The sequence below is a fragment of the Ascaphus truei genome, chromosome 21, assembly GCF_040206685.1.
Source record: "Ascaphus truei isolate aAscTru1 chromosome 21, aAscTru1.hap1, whole genome shotgun sequence".
Classification (NCBI taxonomy): Eukaryota; Metazoa; Chordata; class Amphibia; order Anura; family Ascaphidae; genus Ascaphus; species Ascaphus truei.
In genome coordinates, this window is record NC_134503.1 from 5,757,228 (window position 1) to 5,781,286 (window position 24,059).

The 24,059-nt window shown below is 46.8% G+C and overlaps 1 protein-coding gene across 2 annotated transcripts in view; it reads left to right on the top strand.

Annotated features, from left to right (window-relative positions):
- FUBP3 (far upstream element binding protein 3) overlaps positions 1 to 22,331 on the top strand; it is a 43,930-nt gene extending 21,599 nt beyond the window's left edge. The window contains exons 9-18 of one of the 2 annotated variants that reach the window (XM_075578693.1): positions 2,006 to 2,110; positions 3,172 to 3,274; positions 3,898 to 3,998; positions 4,415 to 4,556; positions 9,944 to 10,104; positions 10,742 to 10,815; positions 11,446 to 11,522; positions 19,284 to 19,355; positions 19,732 to 19,859; positions 21,024 to 22,331. In XM_075578693.1, coding sequence (XP_075434808.1) covers positions 2,006 to 2,110; positions 3,172 to 3,274; positions 3,898 to 3,998; positions 4,415 to 4,556; positions 9,944 to 10,104; positions 10,742 to 10,815; positions 11,446 to 11,522; positions 19,284 to 19,355; positions 19,732 to 19,859; positions 21,024 to 21,032 — 972 coding nt within the window. In that variant the 3' untranslated portion in view covers positions 21,033 to 22,331. The remainder of the gene's footprint in view (positions 1 to 2,005; positions 2,111 to 3,171; positions 3,275 to 3,897; positions 3,999 to 4,414; positions 4,557 to 9,943; positions 10,105 to 10,741; positions 10,816 to 11,445; positions 11,523 to 19,283; positions 19,356 to 19,731; positions 19,860 to 21,023) is intronic. The other variant, XM_075578694.1, reaches the window with a different exon arrangement.
- Positions 22,332 to 24,059: the final 1,728 nt, after the last annotated feature.

Below are 24,059 nucleotides of genomic sequence, written 5' to 3' on the forward strand. Positions count from 1 at the left end.
TCCCGTCCCTGGCTGTAACGCGCGCTCCTCCTGCCGTCCTTGTCCCGTCCCTGGGCTGTAACGCGCGCTCCTCCTGCCGTCCTTGTCCCGTCCCTGGCTGTAACGCGCGCTCCTCCTGCCGTCCTTGTCCCGTCCCTGGGCTGTAACGCGCGCTCCTCCTGCTGTCCTTGTCCCGTCCCTGGCTGTAACGCGCGCTCCTCCTGCCGTCCTTGTCCCGTCCCTGGGCTGTAACGCGCGCTCCTCCTGCCGTCTTTGTCCCGTCCCTGGGCTGTAACGCGCGCTCCTCCTGCCGTCCTTGTCCCGTCCCTGGGCTGTAACGCGCGCTCCTCCTGCCGTCCTTGTCCCGTCCCTGGGCTGTAACGCGCGCTCCTCCTGCCGTCCTTGTCCCGTCCCTGGGCTGTAACGCGCGCTCCTCCTGCCGTCCTTGTCCCGTCCCTGGGCTGTAACGCGCGCTCCTCCTTCCGTCCTTGTCCCGTCCCTGGGCTGTAACGCGCGCTCCTCCTGCCGTCCTTGTCCCGTCCCTTGGCTGTAACGCGCGCTCCTCCTGCCGTCCTTGTCCCGTCCCTGGGCTGTAACGCGCGCTCCTCCTGCCGTCTTGTCCCGTCCCTGGGCTGTAACGCGCGCTCCTCCTGCCGTCCTTGTCCCGTCCCTGGCTGTAACGCGCGCTCCTCCTGCCGTCCTTGTCCCGTCCCTGGGCTGTAACGCGCGCTCCTCCTGCCGTCCTTGTCTCTGGGCTGTAACGCGCGCTCCTTGTCCCGTCCTCGTCTCTGGGCTGTAACGCGCGCTCCTCCTGCCGTCCTTGTCCCGTCCCTGGCTGTAACGCGCGCTCCTCCTGCCGTCCTTGTCCCGTCCCTGGGCTGTAACGCGCGCTCCTCCTGCCGTCCTTGTCCCGTCCCTGGCTGTAACGCGCGCTCCTCCTGCCGTCCTTGTCCCGTCCCTGGGCTGTAACGCGCGCTCCTCCTGCCGTCCTTGTCCCGTCCCTGGGCTGTAACGCGCGCTCCTCCTGCCGTCCTTGTCCCGTCCCTGGGCTGTAACGCGCGCTCCTCCTGCCGTCCTTGTCCCGTCCCTGGGCTGTAACGCGCGCTCCTCCTGCCGTCCTTGTCCCGTCCCTGGGCTGTAACGCGCGCTCCTCCTGCCGTCCTTGTCCCGTCCCTGGGCTGTAACGCGCGCTCCTCCTGCCGTCCTTGTCCCTGGGCTGTAACGCGCGCTCCTCCTGCCGTCCTTGTCCCGTCCCTGGGCTGTAACGCGCGCTCCTCCTGCCGTCCTTGTCCCGTCCCTGGGCTGTAACGCGCGCTCCTCCTGCCGTCCTTGTCCCGTCCCTGGGCTGTAACGCGCGCTCCTCCTGCCGTCCTTGTCCCGTCCCTGGCTGTAACGCGCGCTCCTCCTGCCGTCCTTGTCCCGTCCCTGGCTGTAACGCGCGCTCCTCCTGCCGTCCTTGTCCCGTCCCTGGGCTGTAACGCGCGCTCCTCCTGCCGTCCTTGTCCCGTCCCTGGCTGTAACGCGCGCTCCTCCTGCCGTCCTTGTCCCGTCCCTGGCTGTAACGCGCGCTCCTCCTGCCGTCCTTGTCCCGTCCCTGGCTGTAACGCGCGCTCCTCCTGCCGTCCTTGTCCCGTCCCTGGGCTGTAACGCGCGCTCCTCCTGCCGTCCTTGTCCCGTCCCTGGGCTGTAACGCGCGCTCCTCCTGCCGTCCTTGTCCCGTCCCTGGGCTGTAACGCGCGCTCCTCCTGCCGTCCTTGTCCCGTCCCTGGCTGTAACGCGCGCTCCTCCTGCCGTCCTTGTCCCGTCCCTGGCTGTAACGCGCGCTCCTCCTGCCGTCCCTGGCTGTAACGCGCGCTCCTCCTGCCGTCCCTGGCTGTAACGCGCGCTCCTCCTGCCGTCCCTGGGCTGTAACGCGCGCTCCTCCTGCCGTCCCTGGGCTGTAACGCGCGCTCCTCCTGCCGTCCCTGGGCTGTAACGCGCGCTCCTCCTGCCGTCCCTGGCTGTAACGCGCGCTCTTCTCCTGCAGCAAGCCCGAGAGCTGGTGTTGGAGATCATCCGAGAGAAGGACCAGGCCGACTTCCGAGGGGTGCGCAGCGACTTCAGCTCCAGGATGGGAGGGGGGAGCGTAGAGGTAAGTGGAGGGGGATACTCTGCTGTTCACAAGTTACTGTTACTCCAGTAATAATCCCCAAAGGTTTTTTTTTAGATATGGATGATTGGTACAATGCCCTCCTCTTCCCTCTGACCTACTGCAGGGTGTGTACCCTCCTTCGACCCGCCCGGCTCGCAACCCTTCCCTCCCCAGCGGGCGTTACGACTGTTATTTGCGCGAGTGTCGTGCCGAGTCAGAGCAGGGCTTTTGTTAATGTTTAGGCTCAGAATCTTAAACCATTTGGCCTATAATATGAATTATAATGCATTTTCTTTAAAGCCCCTTAACTTTGAGCTCCTTTTTTACTAGAGGAGTGATCATCCCTCTAACTGGTAACGGAGTTCCTCACTGCCGGCGACTGATGGCATTTACAGTTCAAATCCCGGGTTTGCAGTTGCTCCAGTGCTGGCCCCAATAGGAAACGTCCCTAATGTGACCCACACTTCTGGTGGGCTTGCATGAGAAATACGGGAATGTGCGGGTGTATCTGTACATCCATGCCTTAAAAGAACATGCATTCCTGTTCTTTTAAATTATTTTAACATAGGATTGAAGCAGGGGGTCTCTATAGCTGAACCCCAACAATTTCAGCTGCGGGAACTCCTGCATCCTGAGATACAGACCACCGAAGGGGGTGCCGGTATCTCTGCAACGTTTTAAAGCTCCTGCGTCACATGGGCCAATAGGAAGCCACGTCAGATGACGTCACGCTTCCTATTGGCCCGCAGGGGTTCTTTTAAAGTATGCCATTACATGTTCCCTGCTAGCCAAGTGGAGCGGCTACCGACATCCCCTACAGAGGTAAGCATCTCCGGGGGTCCCTGGGGCCGAAATGAATGCGGTTCAGCTGTGGAGACCCCCTGCTTCATTCCTATGATAAAGAGTAACAAAAACCACACGCTTGGATTGTCTCTTACAGGAAAGATGTAGAGCTCGGTCCTAATTTCATGCGTCTCTTGCAGCGATGCCGGATCCTGTAAGCACCGGATCCTTTTGCCTGGTACTTCTGTATGAGCGCCCCTCTCTTTCTACCCTTTCAGGTGTCTGTACCCAGGTTTGCTGTGGGAATCATAATAGGAAGAAATGGGGAGATGATCAAAAAGATTCAGAATGATGCGGGAGTGAGAATTCAGTTCAAACCAGGTTTGTGGATTTCACTGATCTCTGCAGCCTGCCGGGCTCTCACAGTACTTACCGCTGTGTGCGTCCAGCTGTCCTTTATCTCTCTCTGTTGAAAAGATAGTGCTGATTACATCCACATAAAATGTGTTGGGTGCAAAACAGTGGCCATGTAATAGCAATAACAGCTGAGCCCCTGCGGTCTGCAGCCTTAATAGTCCTCTACTACAGGGGTGCTCAACTCCAGTCCTTAAGGCCCCCCCCCCCCCCCTCCAACAGGTCAGGTTTCCAGCATATCCCAGCTTCAGCACAGGGGGTGTGGTCTTCGACTGAGCCACCTGTGCTGAAGCAGAGATCCTTTAAACCTGAGCTGTTGGTGGCCCTTGAAGACTGGAGTTGGTCACCCCATGTGTAGAACTTTGATAATGTCCTCAGGTTTAAATGGCAGCGTTGGCAAAGTAATCAGGGACCCCTAGGACTATTACATTCGGACGAAGACCTTCCTCACAAACTGTATTGTGTGCCTTGTATATACCAACCTGTATCTTTGTTGGCTTACACGCCTACGTAGCAGTCAGGATCAGTGCTTCCTGGTGACGAGCGTCTGCACATGTGGTTAAATGGTTGTTTGTCGTCCCCCCCTGCAGATGACGGAATCAGCCCTGAGCGAGTGGCGCAGGTAATGGGCCTGCCCGATCGGTGCCAGCACGCTGCTCACATTATCAACGAGCTCATTCTGACAGCACAGGTGAGCGCTTCAAAGCAGCCATGGAAGCGTACGCGGGGATATCACATGGAGATTAGCCTTGTAAGGGAGCTTGATGCACACACATCTGCAGGAATGATGTTGAGATGACATGTTTCATGGAAGCTTCCCTAAGCCTAGAACATAAGGTAGCGATGTTTTAATGCCCTCTGCACAGTACACATGGGAAGTTTCAGGGAAGACCCTGTTCTAGTTAGTGTGGCTTTGCAGTCAGGAACAGGGGAGATGGGTCTCTTGGGACCTCGATACAGTCACTTTATGGTTGTCTGAGGAATACAAGATTGTAATCACTTGGTTTATTAAATACGTTTGTGCCATGAGTTCTGTTTGGCCGGGTGGCGTCTCGCTGCCCGCAGGGCGGAAAACACTCAATAGAAATGGCTTCCCTCCCACTGCAGGAACGTGATGGTTTCGGAAGCCTCGCCATCGTGCGGGGAAGGGGCCGTAGCCGTGGAGATTGGAACATTGGTACTCCAGGAGGAATGCAGGAGATAACGTACACTGTGCCGGCGGACAAGTGCGGACTTGTGATTGGCAAAGGTAGGGCTCACTGGCAGAAAAACTTGATTTGAGTACACAGTGTATACGTGGCAGACATGCACAGGGGCTCATTTTGCGCGCACACTGCGCATACTCTGTGTTTACGCTCACATTGCAGACATGCACAGGGGCTCATTTTGTGCGCACACTGCGCATACTCTGTGTTTACGCTCACATTGCAGACATGCACGGGAGGTCTGGGACGTTTGTCCGCGACCAACTTGCCACCGGCGATCAACCGCCAGGACGTCTCACTGCAGGTCACCTCACCACCATCTTTAAATGTCCACCCAGCCGCCATTTTTAGATGTCGTCCTGGCCAGCTGCAGGGCACGTCACGCAAGCCACTTCAATTTCCTGCGGGGGGAGGACATTTAAAGATGGCGACCGGGGGGGACATTTGATGATGGCGACGAGGTGACGGCAAGACAACCGGCGGTAAGTCGCCCTGACTGAGTTCCGGTGTCGATATTTGCCACGAGCAAAAGGCCCTTTCAATGCACGGGGACTTGTTCAGCACACGCGGTGTATCCTCCGTGTATACCCTCACATAGCTTTCCCCACGATAGCCGCAACCTCTTGTTTGTTTTTTTTACTCGCAGTCCTACGTGGCATCGGATCCACGTTGGATCAGCAATATCGTGGCTTTTAATATTTATCAAAATCCGTGGCCGAGACCCCTGTCCCCATAGAATAATTTTGTAACGGTTTTTTATTTTATTTTTTTTCTCCAAATTTAGAAATACCTCCTCGTATCAATTTCTTATTAAAATAAAAGAAACCCTATAAGGTCTGAATTTTTAAATGCTTTTTCAATGGGTCATCTTTAAGATGGCTGCTTCGTTGTGCTCCTTTTCTGAGGTTAACAACCATATCTATCACTGGACACGTTTCTGCTTCTAAAGGGATGGGGTGGTCCCCGACCTCCGAGATCCCCCAGTAATATAGGCTCTTACACTTTATTTTTAAACTATGGGGATAAAACAAAACTACAGATCTGTCTCTGGAGTCACCAATGCAATGTCTGCGGGGTGCCCGGGCGATCCAGACTGCCGTGTCCAATTTGTGTACACCTGGCGAGTATGCTTGTCTGGCCTTCTGATTTTATGAATGTGGCAGGGGTGTCTCAGGGAGGCATGGAGGGAACCACGGATCATCTCCGGGGATAAACACGGAGTAGGCGGGACCTCGGTCTAGTTTCCTTTTGATAGCAAGAAGATCTGCCGTATGAATGTGTGTACACCCTCCCAGTCATTGCCTTACTGTCAGGAGACGGCTAATCGCACGTAAGGGAATGTTTCTCAACCCTTTCATTGGCCGAGAACCATGCGAGGCATTTAATAAGGGTGTCACTTTGTATGTGATGTCATTTGGCGGTCGCTGTATATTCGTACTTGATGCTAGAGGTAAACCTGTTTTCTTGTGATCTGTTTGCAATCTTATTAATGTAGCGGTCATTAGTCCGACGACCAGGAGTAGCGGATATTCTTGCGTTTAGCAGAGCCACAGAAAAGTCATACATTTTTCACAAGATGCGGGGCCTTGTATTGGCCAATTAGATACATTGGGGGGGGTAGTAGATTGTGGACCTACAGCATAGCTCTTTAACTGTAGGCCCTTGGACTGTCTACTTCTGATTATCAATGTCGCTTCCCAGGCGGCCAAGTGCACTTTTGTTCACTTTAAAACGCACTTGTAAGGTCCTGTACGTACATATGGTACAGAGTTTGAAATGATTGACATTTCTACGTATTTTACACGCACCCTGAATGATATTCCGCTACTCTTGTGGCCGTTCTACTCCTTTCTTTTTCTGATCCGGTTCTTTGGGTAACCGATTTGAAGAGCACTGACCTTCAGTGTACGACTTTGTCCTTGGGCAGAAAGCCCGTGCCGTCTCAGGCCTGACACTGAGGAAGTGCAGCGCGGGGCACCTTCATACGTTGGTAACGACACACAATTGGAGCGACTTGACACCAGTTGAACTTGGAAGGCGCCCGTTTTGAAGCATTGACGCTGAGCGAGTGTATTGGGCAGGAGTGCTTCCTTTGAGACGTCCTGCAGCATTGAGTTCAGTGCGTCCCCGTTCCCCCCCCCCACCCCCCCCCACCCCTCTCTCTGTCGCTCTCGCCCAGTCACATTTCCATGATAAACGTTGTGAAATTGACAGATAGGGCTCCCAGCCCAGCACTTGTCTCCTCGGCCTTTTAGACACCTTGATTAATTGCTTTACGATTCCCCATCCAGCTGGGGGGCCCTTGCTATCCCAGATTGTTCTTGGTCAGGGGAAGGAAGGAGAGGGGGGGGTGGGAGGGAGGTTATACCCACCCCTTTCTATCCTTCTGCTAGGAGGTAAAAAGGGGCGGAACTCCCGAAGTACAGGGCCATGGCGGCTGACCTCTGCCAGCAGGCTTAACTTAACCCCTTCTGTGCCAGCTACTTTATGCTCCATTGTAATGACCCGACCCCCCCTGTGTGTCCTTGTGAATTCCTACAGCGGGCGTCTGCACACTTCTTCCTATTGGGTTAGTTACAGGCATTTAAAGGGGCAGTCCCTCCTAGGATTAACGTACTTAATGCAGGGGCGTGTTCTATAGGTGACATCTAGTTCGACTGATTACACAAATCAAGTGTTTTTTAATGTTTAAAAAAAAAAAGAAATGTAATGTCTGCATAGTTAGCAGATGTTATGGGGGGGAACCATCTATAAACTGTGTGCCTGTGGGAAGAGCGCGGGGCCTCTGCAACCACCCGCGCACCCCTGCTCCAGATGATAGGTTATCTAATAAATTACTTTTGGCTCACATTAAACTTTATGGAATTAGATATATTTTTGCCATTGAGTTTCTATTGAACTTGCACATGATTCGTTTATTGGAACGTCAGGTTTCATACAATTATACTTCATCTGTATTTACATTTGTGACTTATTGTCATATTTGATCAATGTTAATTTATCATTGTTTGATTGTTTATTCTTTAGACATCCAGTTTACTTGATTTTATTTTGAATGTTACCAGAGTCCATTTTATTTACTGTCCCTATGATTGTCCTAATTTTGATTATTCTGTGTGTTTCCTTTTTTGTGGGTGCATCTCTGACACAGTTAGATTGTCAGCTCTCCGGTGTTTTCATTCACTGGAGTTTTTGTTCCCTGGGGGTTCTTTACCTGGGAACACAGGTGGCAAGTCTTCCGGTAGGGGAGTGCTTATGAAGAGGCACCATTTTGACTCTAGAAACATTCTTTGATAAAGCGCCGACTGGCGCAAAACGCGTTGGTTTCTCTTCCGTTTTTTACATTTTAGGCTTTATGCCTCCAAGTTTTTGTTATTTTCCCAGTTCTCTCTTTTTGCAGTGCTCCTTTTTTACCAGCTTCATCTACTCCTGAAGAGATGTTGTGATTTTAGTGCGCGCGGTGTGAACAAAATATAGGTCCTCTATCAGGCACGCCACAGTGCACACGACCGCACGGCAGAATTTTGAAGCGACAAACTATTTTTGTTCGCGTCACATGAGCGGTTCAGCCAATGAGGGCGAACCAGCCTGCGATGTCACGGCCACGCCTCCCCATCAGTGCTCGCCCCTGCACTATAAATGAAGCCTTGGTTTTAAGAGGTAAAGGATACAAACGTTCTCTTCCCAAAAGAGATACATTTGTACTTGTTATGCTGACATTAAAGCTGCAGTCTCTTTTTTTTTTTTTTTTATTTATTTTTTTACTTCAATAGTTTCATGTGGACAATCTCTACTTACCTAAAGAACTGCATAGCAGCCGGTCAATTCGTTCTCCGTCTATCGATCGGCAAAGTTTGGCGACATCTTTAAATATGGGGAATGTAAATGGTTGCTATAGGAACAAGCATGCTTGTTAAAATAGAATACAAGAAAATTGGTCTTTCAAAGTTGTTTTTTTAAAAACAGAAAATGCTAAATATTTTTTCTTACTACAGAACTGATTTATTAAAAAAAAAAAACACACACACATGCAGGATATTGCCTGAACTGCAGCTTTAAATCTATCAAGTAATTGCTTTGCTGCCCGTCAATTAAATGCAGGCTGGTTGGTAGGTATCTTCTGTTGCGAGTAGCCTGCTTCCAGACATAATGAAGACGTTTCCCACTTTGTGGCGAGGTCCCTTCCTCGTCATGCAGTACTTCTGGCTTCTAAAGGGATGTTTGTTATCCCAGAAGTATTTCTACCTTGTTTTATAAGCAGTTAAAACATCAAAACAATTGCAGAGCTGATGAGTTACGCTGGAGTTGTTTAAAGGGGGGGAAAGTGTTCCCTAGTGGGACTGCACCTTTAGTGTGTGTGTGTGTGTCTCCATTAATTGTCTAGTGGGGAGCCTGCTGAGGGAGGATGGGTCATAAGTGTATGAGTGTAATGAGGCTGGATGTTACAGCTTGGGCCCCCTGCTGTCTCTCCCTCTGTACCAGCTTGTAGTGGAGCAGCAGGAGGAGGGGAGAGTTGGGATGGGTGTATGGCAGAGGCTACGCTTTAATCCATTATCCGTGCCCTGCTCACTGGGTTTGATGGTTAAACATCCCTCTCCATATGTTTCCACGTGTCCTCTTTTCTAATGGATTGCACAGTTGGTGTGAAGGTTCCGGCTTACAAGATCTTTCACCTCCCTCTAACCCAGGGGTGAGCAACTCCAGTGCTTGAGAGCCACCAATGGGTCAGGTTTTCGGGATATCCCTGCTTCAGCACAGGTGGCTCTAAGACTGAGCCACACGTGCTGAAGGTGGGATGGATTGGGCCACCTGTGCTGAAGCAGGGATATCCTGCAAACCTGACCCGTTGGTGGCCCTTGTGGACTGGAATAGGCCCCTATTCTAAACCTTCTTCTAGAATAGAAAGTGCTCTTCAGTGAGGTGTTGGTATATAATGCTATTATATATCTATATCTATCTCCATAGGCGCTAGAAAAGTACATTTCCAGTTCTCCTAAAAGGTGTATAGTAGAAAAGGAATCTTGTAGGAAAATAGGTAACGTTTTAACTCTGGGTATTAAATATTACTGCAGTTGTTATTTAGGTGACGGCTCCATAGCAAAGCAGTCTTCCGTTTTATCAGCAGCGGATCCGCAATGACGAGCAGGCTGGAGGTGTTCCGCACAAAACAAGCACAGCCTCGTTTTACCTTCTCCTTGAACATTTGAGGGAAGAACAGTGGAATTGCATCAGATTGGTTAATGCACGGGGCTGGTCCATGGCCCATCACCATGTTTATGTTCTTTAACTTCTCAATCAGTGGCTGTCAGACTGAGTCACCTGTGCTGAAGCTGGGACATCCTAACCTGCTGGGGGAAGGAGGGCCTTGAGGGCTGAAGTTGAGCCACCCTGTAATAATGCATTGTTCTCGTCTCCATTCTCTGTCCCGCAGGCGGTGAAAATATCAAGAGCATAAACCAGCAATCGGGGGCCCATGTGGAGCTCCAGAGAAACCCCCCTCCCAACACAGACCCCAGTGTCAGGATATTCACCATCCGGGGCGTCCCACAGCAGATTGAGCTGGCCAGACATCTCATCGATGAGAAAGTGGGGGTATGTCGGGGCGTGTGGGCGCAGGGGGAGGGTGGCAGGCTAAGGGAAATGCGAGCGTACATCACAGAAAAGGGGGTGGCTGCATGGCATGGCTTCCCAACAGAGGTGGCAGGGGCTAATACAGCAAGGGGAATTCAGACATGCTTTGGATATCCCATGCTTGGAACCACAATGCGATCCTAAATGGGCAGGCCCCATTTGACCCCATCTGTTGTAAACACCTCAGACAAGGTGGCCCAAATGGTTCTGATCTTCCCGTTAACTTCTACTTAACATAGAATACTTCACTGAAAGACCACAACGGCGGTATCTGCTGCACCAGTCTTCTCCGCTACGGTTTCTTTCTAGTGTGCCAATTATACACAAGGCAAGTGACGTGCCACACATGAACGTGCTGTAATCTAAACAAAGCAGGAGCGTTCTTCTTGCCTCGTAGTATCATTGCTGGAGGGCATGCAGCTTTAGGGTTTGTTTAGGGACTTTATAGGGCCGTGTTGCATGTCTTGGCTGATTTTGGCGGCCGGCACTAGACGCAAACGACTCTGTAATGAGACGCGGTCTTGGCGTTCCCATTGTGTGCAGATGCCTTGCAGGCCTGCGACTGCTCCCTCAGTGCAATCTTCTTTTCCACGTCCAGGGCACAGCGATCGGGGCTCCGAGCAGCTTCGGGCAGAGTCCTTTCAGCCAGGCACACGCGACACCTCATCAAAAGTAAGTGGCCGCTCCGCCAGCTTGGGGTTTGCACAATGTCATCTAGTGACGTAAAGCGCTGTACAGTATTATGCTTTTGAGCAAAGGGGTGGCAGTTCACTAGTTGGTTATTGCTCTGCTCTTTCAGGGGGGATTTAGTTGTTTTTTGGTGCAGTTGCTAGACCCCCAAGTTAAACGGCAGAACACAAACTGCGTGCTGTGCAGTTAAGGGGCAAAATCGCCCCTTTACTCCCTTGCCACTTGAGTATCTGTGTTGCGTTTGCCCACGTGTGGAGCAGGGATGCAATCCTTGTGCATTATTTTGTGGAGTGCAGGTTGCGACACCGCAACAGATGAAGGGATCCTTTTAAAGTTCCCCATTAGTATGCAGGCAATGGTAAGGCCAGCGTCTGCTCTGCACCCTCCCAGTCGGTGTTGGATCTCTAGAGCCCCTTATAGCTGCCAGTGGGGGTCTGCAACACAGATTTTGACAACATTTGTAAGGAGCAGGTATTTAAACTGCCAGATCCAATACCTCCAGACCATTATATTGGGATAGGCAGAGTAAGCGACAGGGCCGCTTCTTCTTTAACCATATCACATAAAGCAGCACGTACACCTCCCATCTGACTCCCCTCTCTCCCTCTGCAGTGGTCCTCAGGCGTTTGTAACACAGGGTTGGGGTAGCACTTACCAGGCGTGGCAACAACCCGGGCAGCAGGTTCCAGGTGAGTGACACGCCCCGTATGGGAGAACGATGGAAACGTTTCACAGGACTGTGGGAAAATAATTCTGTGGGGATAAGGATTCTCAGTATAACAGCTTTTAGATAAGCTGTCCCAATGGAAGACAAGACGAATCTATATAGAAAACTAGGCGATTGATGCCCATGTTACAAAATAAAAATTGTGTGTGTGTGTGTGTGTGTGTGTGTGTGTGTGTGTGCACTTGAATTAAGTGTGCAGTTAGAACCAGAAGGAGTTTGAACAAGGAATAAAATATTGAAGTACAGTTTATTGTTAGGACTTATAAACTTCATAATTTCTATAATGAGCAGGATTGAAAATGCCACTCAATGCACATCTTGCCACATGTATGTGCACTTGGAGCAGCTGTTCCATGGAGCATACAGCAGTGAGAAGTGTGAGCATGTGGTCTCTTTAGAGTCAGCGATTGCTGATCTGAAGAGGAAACTTGCAATATTGAGGGACATTGACAATCTTGAAAGGGTAGAGCTCACTGAGCAGTCCCTTGCTTCGACTAGTGGTGCAGATGGTGGCGTTGTTAGAGGAGCAAGTAGGTAGCTGGGTAACAGAAGGGGAAGCAGGGGCAATAGGGAGAGGCAGGCCAGTTCTGAGCTGACCCATCCCAATAGATTTGCCATATATAGTGAAGATATTGGGAGTTTCAGGGCAGAAATGGCAAGGCTGGGGGAGACTGGTTCCTCTAGCAGCCAGGGGAATCGTTCCTCCAGCACAGAGGGGACACGGGATGCTCAGATACCAAGAAAGATTGTGGTGGTAGGGGACTCCATCATTATTAGGAAGGTAGATAGGGCAATCTGTTGCCGGGACCGCATGAACCGAACTGTTTGTTGCCTTCCGGGTGCTCGGGTTTGGCACATTGTGGATCGGGTAGACAGATTGTTGGGAGGGTCTGGGATTGACTCGGCGGTCTTGGTACATATTGGCACCAATGACAGTTAGAAAAAGATGGAGGGTCCTAAAAAAATGATTTCAGGGATCTAGGCGAAAAGCTTAAGGCAAGGACCTCCAAGGTAGAATTTTCTGAAATACTACCAGTGCCATGCGCTACCGCAGGGAGACAGTCAGAGATCAGGGAGGTTAATGCATTGCTAAAAGTGGTGCAGGAAGGAGGGTTTTGGTTTTTAGAGCACTGGTTCTCCTTTTCTGAGAGGTGCCAACTATATTCTAGTGACGGATTGCACCTCAATGAAGAGGGATCTTCTGTGCTGGGGGGAGAATGCTAAAAAGGTTGGAGGAGCTTTTAAACTAGGATGATGGGGGGAGGGGAATGAAACGGATAACGAACTAAATAGAATAGATGAGGAAACAAGGGGTTATGGAGGTAGAATGGGGGCAAGTGCGAGTTTGACAAGCAGTGAGACACTCATAGTAAATACAGATAATACTAAAAAAAACTTCTAAAGACTAAACCAAGTGGGCGCAGAAAGGAAGGAGCAGATAAGATAATAGTACAGGCTGAAAAAAAAACTTAAATGCATACTTGCTAATGCAAGAAGCCTGGCAGATTAAAATGGGGGAGCTTAAATTAATAGCTGCAAGGGAGCAGTATGATATCATAGGCATTACTGAAACATGGTGGGATGAAACTCCTGACTGGACAGTTAATTTAGAGGGTTATTCCCTTTTTCGGAAGGATCGAGCAAATAGAAGAGGTGGAGTATGCTTATGTTAAACCGGATCTAGAACCTATAAGGGAAGATGTTTATGACGGGAATGATGAAAATGCAGAGATCTTGTGGATAGAAATTGGCAGTGGAGGTAAAAGTATAAAGAAAATATTTGTAGGGATATGCTATAAACCACCAAATACCTGTGAGATTGAGGAAGCATCAAAACTGGGTCATGTTTGCATAATGGGTGATTTTAATTATCCAGACATAGACTGGGGCAATGAGATTAGCATTACAACAAAAGGAAACAGGTTTTTGGGGGTACTTAAACACCATTATATGGCCCAAATTATTGAGGAACCAACTAGGAGAGGGGCAATACTGGATTTGGTCATATCAAACAATGTAGAAGTAATATCAAATATTAAAGTCCTGGAACATTTGGGTAACAGTGATCATAACATGATCTCATTTGAAATAAATTGTCACAGATGACAGTACTTGGGTTTAACAAAGACCTTAAACGTTAGAAAGACAGATTTTAATAAACTGAGGTCTAATCTAGTAGTAATACAATGGGATGATGTTTTTGCAGGGAAAAATGTAGAAGATAAATGGGCAGTGTTTAAAACATTGTTAGAAAAGCACACTCATCAGTGTATACCCTTGGGTAATAAGTATAAAAGAAATAAGTCAAAACCAATGTGGCTAAATAAACAGTTAGGGGAGGAAATGGACAAGAGGAGGAAGGCGTTTAGATTCTTTAAGTCAGAAGGAACGGAGACATCGTATCAGAATTATAAGGAATGCAACAAAAATTGCAAAAGGGCAATCAAATTAGCAAAAATGGATAATGAAAACAGGATTGCAATAGAAAGTAAGATCAACCCTAAAAAGTTATTCAATGTACCTTAACAAAAAAAATGAGAAAAGAAAATATATAAGACCCTTTCAGTGTGAGATGGGCAGGCAGATTATTGGAGATAAGGAAAAAGCAGAGACATTAAACAAATTATTTGCCTCTGTGTATACCAGGGAAGAATCAATTGCAATAGTAGTTCCGCAGGAGGAAGCCACAACCTCCATATTAATGAACAATTGATTAACTGAGGAAGAAGTAGTTCATAGGCGTCTTGAAAAAATTAAAAGTAAATAAGGCACCTGGCCCCCAAGGCATACATCCAAGAGTTCTCAAGGAGTTAAACTCAGTAATAGCCAAACCATTACATTTAATATTCAAGGACACCATTTACACAGGCTCAGTACCACAAGATTGGCGTAAAGCAGATGTGGTGTCTATATTTAAAAAGGGTGCTAGATCACAACCGGGGAATTACAGACCTGTAAGCCTGACTTCAATAGTGGGGAAACTACTTGAAGGTTTAATACTGGATAATATTCAGGAATACCTAATGGAAAAACAAATTATTAGTAATAGTATGGATTTATGAAGGATAGATCATGCCAAACTAACCTCATTTGTTTCTTTGAGGAGGTAAGTAGGAATTTAGAACAGGGTAATGCAGTTGATGTGGTCTACTTAGATTTTGATACGGTTCCACACGAGGTTGGTGTACAAAATAAAGCAAATTGGACTCCGTAAAAATATTTGCACCTGGATTGAAAACTGGTTGAAGGATAGACAACAGAGGGTTGTCATAAATGAAACTTTTTCACTTTGGGCTAAGCTCGTGAGTGGAGTGCCTCAGGGATCGGTACGGGGACCCCTGCTTTTTAACTTGTTTAGTGACCTCGAGGTTGGCATCGAGAGCAAAGTCTCTATCTTTGCTGATGATACTAAATTTGTGTAAGGTAGTACAATCGGAGCAGGATGTAATTTCTCTCCAGAAGGACTTGGAGAGACTAGAAACTTGGGCAGGTAAATAGCAGTTGAGGTTTAATACAGATACATGTAAGGTTATGCATTTGTGAAGCAAGAATAAACAGGCGACTTACAAATTAAATGCGGATAAATTGGGGGAATCCTTGATAAAGAAGGATTTAGGAGTGCTTGTAGACAGCAGGCTTAGCAATAGTGCCCAAAGTCATGCAGTAGCTGGAAAGGCAAACAATATCTTATATTGCATTAAACTGGCGATGGAAGGGAAGTAAACACAATTATGCCCCTTTACAAAGCATTGGTAAGACCACACCTTGAATATAGAGTACAATTTTGGGCACCACTCCTTAGAAAAGACATTATGGAACTAGAGAGAGTGCAGAAGAGCCACCAAATTAATAAAGGGGATGGACAATCTAATTTATGAGGCTAGCTAAATTAGATTTATTTACATTAGAAAAGAGGCATCTAAGAGGGGATATGATAACTGTATACAAATATGTACAGGGAGCTTTCAAAAGAACTATTGATCCCACGGACAGTACAAAGGACTCGGGGCCATCCCTTAAGGTTGGAGGAAAGGAGATTTCTCCAGTAACAAAGGAAAGGGATCTTTACAGTAAGGGCAGTTACAATGTGGAATTCATTACCCATGGAGACTGTGATGGCAGATTCAATAGATTTGTTAAAAAAAAAAGGTTGGACATCTTTTTAGAAAGGAAAGGTATACAGAGATATACCAAATAAGTGAACATGGGAAGGATGTTGATCCAGGGAGTAATCTGATTGTCAATTCTTGGAGTCAGAAAGGAATTTATTTTTCCCCTTATGAGATATCATTGGATGATATGTCACTGGGGTTTTTTGTTTGCCTTCCCCTGGATCAATAAGTAAGTATAGATATAGGATAAAGTATCTGTTTAAATTTAGCATAGGTTGAACTTGATGGACGTACGTCTTTTTTTCAACCTCATCTACTCTGTAACGCACGCACACACGTGTGTATGTACACACACGTATGTTTATATAAGCACGCACGCAATTTATTTTTTAACATGGGTATGTATGGTCACTAGTCGGCATGCGGTCAATATAATCCTGTTTGCACCATACAGGACCCTGAAGATGGCCAATGTCATTCAGCGGTTAACCTTCAACAAGTTTGATCATTTTGCTTTGTGTTGAACCTGGCTTTGTAATAATGAAGTTAATCCACCGCTTGAATATCACCTGATCAAAAGCTCTGTGATCCGGGCTGGAGAAACCCTGATCTACGCACTTTACATGCCACATTGGTTTGCAAGCACCGCCAAACCTGAAGGAATAGGGAGCCCGGTTACCCTTTCCCAAAGCACTGCAGTGTGAGGAGGCCTGCCAGTGCTGTTGCATATCTTTGCACTAAAATGTCCACGTACTCGCTCCCTTGTTCCATCTCATTTTTCTATTCCGTTTCCAAGGTGAAATTGGCATTTACATCTTTCTTTAGTTCCACCTACGCTCCGGCTCCTCACCGTTATACAGATGAGCCATGTTGGGTGTTGCTATGTATGCAGCCAGAATAGATGGTACACACCTTGTATTGTGTGAGCAGAGAAGAACATATTTCGGTCAAAGGGATGTGAGCCAGTCATCAGACTTGCAGAGCGGGGAAATGAAGCCCAGGTGGTTGTTATAGTGAGGGATGTTTTTTAAGACCAGGGCTGTTATAGTGAGGGATGTTTTTAAGACCAGGGCTGTTCTTTGCCATGTTCTTTTATAGGAGTTTGGGTTGCCTTGCAAGGTCTAGCTATGAAAACTGTATAAACCCATATTGCCATGGGTTTTCATCTGGTTCTCCAAAACACAAATAGTTTTTTTTCCGATGTTTTGAGACTTTAGGGATATTCCTGCTTCAGGACTTTGACTGAACAAGTGATTGAACTACCTGTGCTGAAGCAGGGATATGCTTTAAACCTGACCTGTTGGTGGCCCTTGAGGTCTGCAGTTGGTCACCCCTGTCATGGCCTCTCTTCTAACCGCCCCGCTGGTGGAGAGATGCGTTTCTAACCCCTGTGGCAGTGAAGGCGTTATTGGGAAGATGAGCCCCAAGATTTACGTAGCCCTGCACGCGTTTGAACTCTTGCAGATGATATAGACCAGTTCAGGGCGTCAGGAACCATTCGTAAAGATTGGCAGTAATTCTAAAATATTGTATACAAACCACAGCTGTCATACAAATAACAAACCGGGTTTCCCAGCGGGAAGGCTGTAATAAGCCAGTTGGGGGAAATGTGTTTTTGACGGTCTAGATCCTCCTTGTGGTGGTGTGGTGGGTTTTGTTTTGGGGGGGGGGGGAGGGAGAGCGCCCCTCTCATTGTTACATCAATCTTACTGTGAGCAGCCTGCCGCCAGCGCCCAACTTGTGAACAAATTCAGCGACTCTGTCCTCCTCCCACTCTCATCCCAAGAAGTGATCTAAACATTTTAGGTTTTATTGCCTCCTCCCCCCACCCCCCTTTCACCTCCTATATAAAGTGTCCAATGAGGTAAAACAGCCCGGCATGCAGTCCATTAAGTGGCGTGTCCCTCAATGACTGGAGAAGAAAGGGCTTTGAAGGAGGCCCTTTCTGTGAGAATTAGCAGGTGGGCACTCTGAGTGACCCTGAGCCAGTCACAAAGGGACGGAGGCCTGACTTGTGGCATTGGTCAACTTTGACCCCGCCTCCTCTGGCTGCATCTCTCTAATGCCAACTTCATGTCCCCACCTTCTTAACCCTTTGTGCGCTGGAGTTTGTTGCTGGTCAGCACTGAAAGGGTTAGTGTTGGCCCCCAACTGTTGCCGATATTAAAACCCCTTTCTGTTACATTACCGCGTTCCACTTTCTGCGCTTATTTGGCACTAGTACGAATGTTTCATTGGTCAGAGATACCGGTGGAATAAGCCGTGTGAAGAAACTGGTTTATTGTATGGAAGGATTTATTTTTTGTTAATTAAGTTCTTGCATTCGCTGTTCTCTCCCCCTCACCCAAAAAAACCTAACGTGGTCCAGATTTTTATTATTATTTTTTTCCCCCCTCCAATCTGTTTTTACTTTTATCACTTTAATGTCCCACTTGCAAAATCCTCAATGATCTATAGTGATAAATAGTGGGTATAAAATGTGTTTATAGCTGATGTCAGGCAGGCTACATGATCCGCTATTTGAAAGAGATTAAGTGGGGCGCTGTTTCCTAATCACCGTGATGTTGTTTTGGAGTGAGGCAGGTATTGCTAATGCCCTCCTGTAGTTATTCTTTACTGCCCCTTGAGCAGTTTCGCACCATAGCCTTCCTGCCAAGTCTCCATTCTTGATTATATTGCCCTTATACAGGCAGTCCTCGGTTATCCGACACAATGTGTTACTCAAAATGGCGTTGGATAGCGAAACGTTGTAAAGCGAAACACATTTTCCCATAGGAACACTGTTTAAATGAAAGATTCTGTTCCTGAAGGCATTTTTAACACTAAAATACACCAAATATTTTATGCAGGCAGTAAGATATGCAGCACACGCATCAATTATATAGTGTATATACTGTATTATATATATATAATATAACATAATAAATAATATATTATAATATTATATTGTATAATATTATATATACGCTCTTACGACGCTTTGCAATGTTGTTTATGTGAATTTGTGTGTGTGTATTTATATATATGGAGAGGGAGAGGGAGAGGGAGAGGGAGAGGGAGAGGGAGAGGGAGAGGGAGAGGGAGAGGGAGAGGGAGAGGGAGAGGGAGAGGGAGAGATACAAATCACCAAAAAAAATCTACTCGCCACCTAGTACCAAACGTGTGCTGCTTGGGCCAATATTTACTCGGCCGGGGGTTAAATCCACTCGCCCGGGGCGAGCAAATGTATAGGTTTGTCGAACACTGTGTGTGTGTGTGTGTGTATGTGTACATACATACATACATACATACATAACATTGCAAAGCGTTGGATACGCCGTTTTGGCGTTGTAAAAATGAATATAGGTATGCATTGCATAGCGTTAGATAAGCCATTTGTTGTAAAGCGAAGCGTTCTAAAACGAGGACTGCCTGTATTTAATTTTAAAGTTGCAGGTACTGTAAATGTCACCATAATGGCTAATTAGAGAATAAACCCTATTTGGATCTTGTAACCTTGAGCAAGTCACGGTCCCCTTGCCCCATGTTGAACCAAGCAGTGTCCATTGCTGTCTGTGTGTCTCTGCGTGTCTCTGCGTCTGTTAAGTTCTGGTTTCCTTTTCTGTTTGCAGGACAGCAGAGCCAGCAGCAAAACGCTCAGCCCGATTACAGCAAGGCCTGGGAGGAGTATTACAAGAAGCAGAGTGAGTCCCTTTCCACAGAGTGTAGCTGTGGGTAGAGCAGCGGTATTAAGAGAACCAGGGTTGGCTCCTGGGATGAACCCCGTGGGTTCCTGCAATATATTGCAACGCAGAAGGGGTTAACACAGGAAAGGGGCTTGTGGTTGAATGTGTGTAGTCGTGCTCCATAAAGAATTCTGCTGCAGCATGAGGTGTTCTGAGTCCTGTGTGGATGGAACCTGTGTGGATGAGTCTCTATTAGCTCTCCCGGCCACACCCTCTCTCTCCTCCCCATCTTTACTGACGATCACTCTCATGGGGTTACTTATAAATTACACTTCTATCTCTCTCTCTCGCTGCCTCCCCCCCCCCCCCCCCACCCCTTTCCCCACCACTTCAGATCAAGCTGCCAGCGCCACCTCCCAGCCAAGCTCACAACCGGACTACACAATGGCATGGGCAGAGTATTACAGACAGCAGGCTGCTTATTATGGACAGACATTGGGGCAAACTCAGACCCACAGCCAGGTCAGTAGAGCCCAGCCTTCCCGTGCATGTGCTGTCTGACCTCTGCATGAAGGTGTGTGTCTGCGTGTAGCTTCTTCCTTGCTTGGCTGTTTGAGCCGCGGGAGAGAAGGACATGGTGGTGTGGTTAAGGTCTTGGAAGACATAAGTTGAGTGCTCAATTCCTGCCTGTGTGTGAACATGGACAAATCACCTAATCTCTCGTGGGTTCTCCATGTTGCACAGTACTGGCATGCATTGCTAAACCTTAAAACGGAGTTAACCATTTATTTTGGTTTGCGGTTCCTGGGAAATTAAATGACCTTCCCAAGGACACACAGCTGAATTTAAACTAAATGGGGTTTTTTACTTTTAAAACCAGTGTTGCTTCTACGATGCCCCTTCTCCCTATAATTTCCATCTGTCGCCAACCTCTGCTGCTCCAGGGGTCTGCAGTACATTCTCAAAGCAATGATTTGTAGCCTCACTTGGCACCAAAGTGATTAAGGTTAAAAAGAAAAAGGGAATTGCACAGCGGGAGGGTTAAAGACCTGAAGAGGTCTTCCAAGTGATATGAATGATTTTGGATCAATCTAATTACACTAACGGAAAGTCGGAGAGCGCATGTAATGGGTTTACAGCTGTATGGCAGAACCTGAAGCAGGTAGCACAATGTGGGCAACAGAGACTTTTTTTTACATTGCATCTATGGCAGAGCTAGCCAGCTTCAGTCCTCAAGGGCCACCAACAGGTTAGGTTTTCGTGCTATCCCTGCTTCAGCACAGGTGGCTCAATCTGTCGCAGCTCCAGCACAGATGGCTGTCTTTGACTGAGCCACCTGTGCTGGAGCAGAGAGAGCCTGAAAGCCTGACCTGTTGGTGTCGCTTGAGGACTGGAGTTGGCCACCCCTGGTCTGTGGGATCTAGTAACTGACCAGCACCCATGCACAGTCCTAATCGCATCTTCTGCACTTGACAGAACATTTTACAGACCGGATCTCTCCCAAAGACCTTACAGTCTAGTGTCTGAGTGAAGTTATTAGGTGCTAGGCACTGCATGTCAACCTGGTGTCCCAAATCTGCTGCTCTTCACCCCTCTGTGTGTGTTCTGGCTGTTTTTTTGTCTCTCGTCCTCTGCTCCGTGCACCCCTGTAATGACCCCCCCCCCCCTCTCACCTCTTCCTTGCAGGAGCAGTAGAACAATTCTCCAGTTGATGACGAAGTTTTATTTTATTTTTTGTTTCCCTTGGAATCATCGCAGAAGAAGCTTATTTTGTAACTGTTTTCTAGATTTGCAAACTTTATTATTTTATTTTATTTTTTATTTTTGATGAAGACTTTTTTTTTTTCTGTTTGTAAAACACTAGTTTTTAGGGTTAAATCTATACTGAACTTGGCTCAGAATCAGGATTCAATAATATACTAAAGATTTAAATGTGCTGGGAGTCTTTATTATTTTTTTTTCCTTGCTTTGTATTCGTTTCCTACCCTTGAAGAAAAAAAAAATGTGTTAACATGAATTCTCTTTTGCAGTCGGAGCGATAAATTAAACTAAAATTGTCCATTGTGTAAGCGCTCTCCTCCCCCCTGGTGCTGATATTGCACAGTTTTTGTCTCAATCTCTCTTTTTTTTTTTTTTTTGGGGTAACATTGTGTTTTCCTGTCTATAACAATACCGCTTGGAGGTCTTATCACAATGATCGAAATAATCATTTAAAAAAAAAAAAAATCAAATAAAAACTAAGAGTACACAAATACTGCAATTTTTAAAACGACCTGTATTTAAATATTCTTAACTGTAAATTCATTAAATGTTTTACGTCTAATTTTCTTGTATTATGAATTTTTGGTTTTATTGCATTTTTCTGTTTTCTTTGTTTTTAAGAGAAATTAACAATTCGTGTTAACTGGTTATGAATAGTCAATACCGGATATTTGAATCTGTTTCATGAGACAAGTATTGTGGGTGAGGGGGGGGTGGGGGGGGAGCCGGGTCATATTTTGTAGGCTTTGTATAATACCTAGGGTTTTGAAGGGTTAATATAAAAATCGATTGTTAACTCTTTCTCTGCCAGGGAGGCCTGCAGTGCATTGCGGAGCAATCCATCGCAGGCCGTTCTTGCAGAGCAGGGAGGTGCATTTTTTTAAAAGCATTGTGGATTATCATGTATTTTGTTGCCTCTGTATAGCAGACATCCAAGTTATAACAGGAAAATGACCTTCTTTTGTGCTGTCAAATATAAATACTATTATTTTTAATATGAATAAATCAGCTGTTCGAATCTTTAACGCAAACACTGTGGAAACACTTAACAGTATGGAAAAGTTTCAAAAGAATCATAGTAACTATTTTTTAATTCCAGGGTTTTTTCTTTTTTGTTTGTTTTAAATATTTTCTTATCTAATTGTCAAATTTACCATAGAAAAGAAATAAAAACCTAGTATTAACCACAGTATGTGCTAAAAAATGATTTAATAAAAGGGATATGATTTTGAATGTTTGTAGTTTTTTTTTCTTGTACAGATTACCTGTATTTTTGACCGAAAACTGAATTCAAGCTAGTTTTTTTTTGCGTGTGCGTTTAAAGTTAACTCATGGGAACATTCCATTTTGGTTTTTTTTTTTGAAGGGGGGAGGGGGAACTTACTTTTATTTCCTTTTATGCCTAAAAATGTTTAACTATTAAAAAAAAAAAAAAACTCCCGATTTGGATGATATCGAGTATGTTACAGAGAGATGTCTTATTCATCTGCCAGTTGCATTTTACACTCTATATAATAAAATTGCCACAAGGCTACTTGTGGGTGAAAATGTTCTTAGTCTGTTTACTTGGCGCGTGTGCAACCCCCGCACTCAGTGATCCAACCGTTTGCTTAATAATGTGACCGTCTTCCAGAGATCTATAACCTCCAGCCTGACCCTGCTATGAGTTTGTGGTAGAACAGGTTCAAAAAATAAAAATAAAGCATCTGGGAATTAAAAGAATATTGTGTATTAGATTATTTGGCCCCAAATTCCAGCCAATATTAAAGTGGGGTAAGTGGACTCCTGTTTAATTCAAATATATATTTAATGCCCTCAACTTTAGACTCGTCTTAGTCACAGCTTTTATTTGATTTAATATATAGAAGTTGGGTACAATATAATACATTTGACAACACTTTGTCAGGGGTGCTAACCTTCAGTCCTCAAGCTGTCCCTCCCCCCCAAGCAGGTCAGGTTATTCAGCCTCGGCACAGGTGGTGCAGCCAGAGGGAGCCTCTAATTGAGCCACCTGTGCTGAAGCAGGAACTGATTGAGCCACCTGTGCTGAAGCTGAAAACCTGAACTCTTTAGGGGGCGCTCATGAGGACTGGAGTTGGGCACCCCTGCTCTAAAGTGATGCCTCACAAGTGACCAATCCCAACCCAATAAATGTGGGTTCTGGGAAGTAATTTTATTCTACAATCGCATGGTGCACTGCGAGAAGCCTAGAACTGGGTGGCGGGAAACAATGACTGAGCCCACCTATTTTGCCCACTTAACCTCACACCATACTCCATTGGCTTTAAAGCAGCACACCAAGCAACAGATTATTTTTGTCTCCTAATCGGATGAAAGCCGGTGGTCTCCGGAGCTGAACCATGGTGGTTTCCGTTCCGGGGACAATTTGCTTCCTGAGAAACTTTGCCGTGGGTGGGTACCAGTAGCAGCTCTGGCTGGGCTAATTGCAGTATCAAAATAGCGGCGTAAATGTTCTGTGGGCTTATAGGAAGCTATGACATCATCCAATTGGTCTGCGTGACCGGGACATTTACACTTCAGAGATACTGTACCCCCTCCAAGGTAGCAGGGGATCACCGGAATTGAAATCAAAGCAGTTCAGCCCCAGAGACCCCATGCTTCAAACCTCTTATATCAACCTGTTAAATTTAGATTAAATACAAAATATAGGATAAGTATTTTGATCCAGGCGAAGGCCAACAAAAACCCCCCAGTGACACGTCATTCAATGGTGTCTCGTAATGGGAGAAATACATCCCTTCCTGGCTGGTAATCCCATTTCTTCCTGGATCAACAGGGTTCTTCATTTGTGTGTTCTGCCGTGAGTCATAAATCAAGTGATGCGGATACCCTGGAAAGAGCAGTGTGCGTTTGAAACGCACACGTGCTTCTCACCTGTCCTACAAAATTGCGTGTTCCTTTTTGGGGTAAATGGTGAAGTACATCAGTGCCCTCAAAATG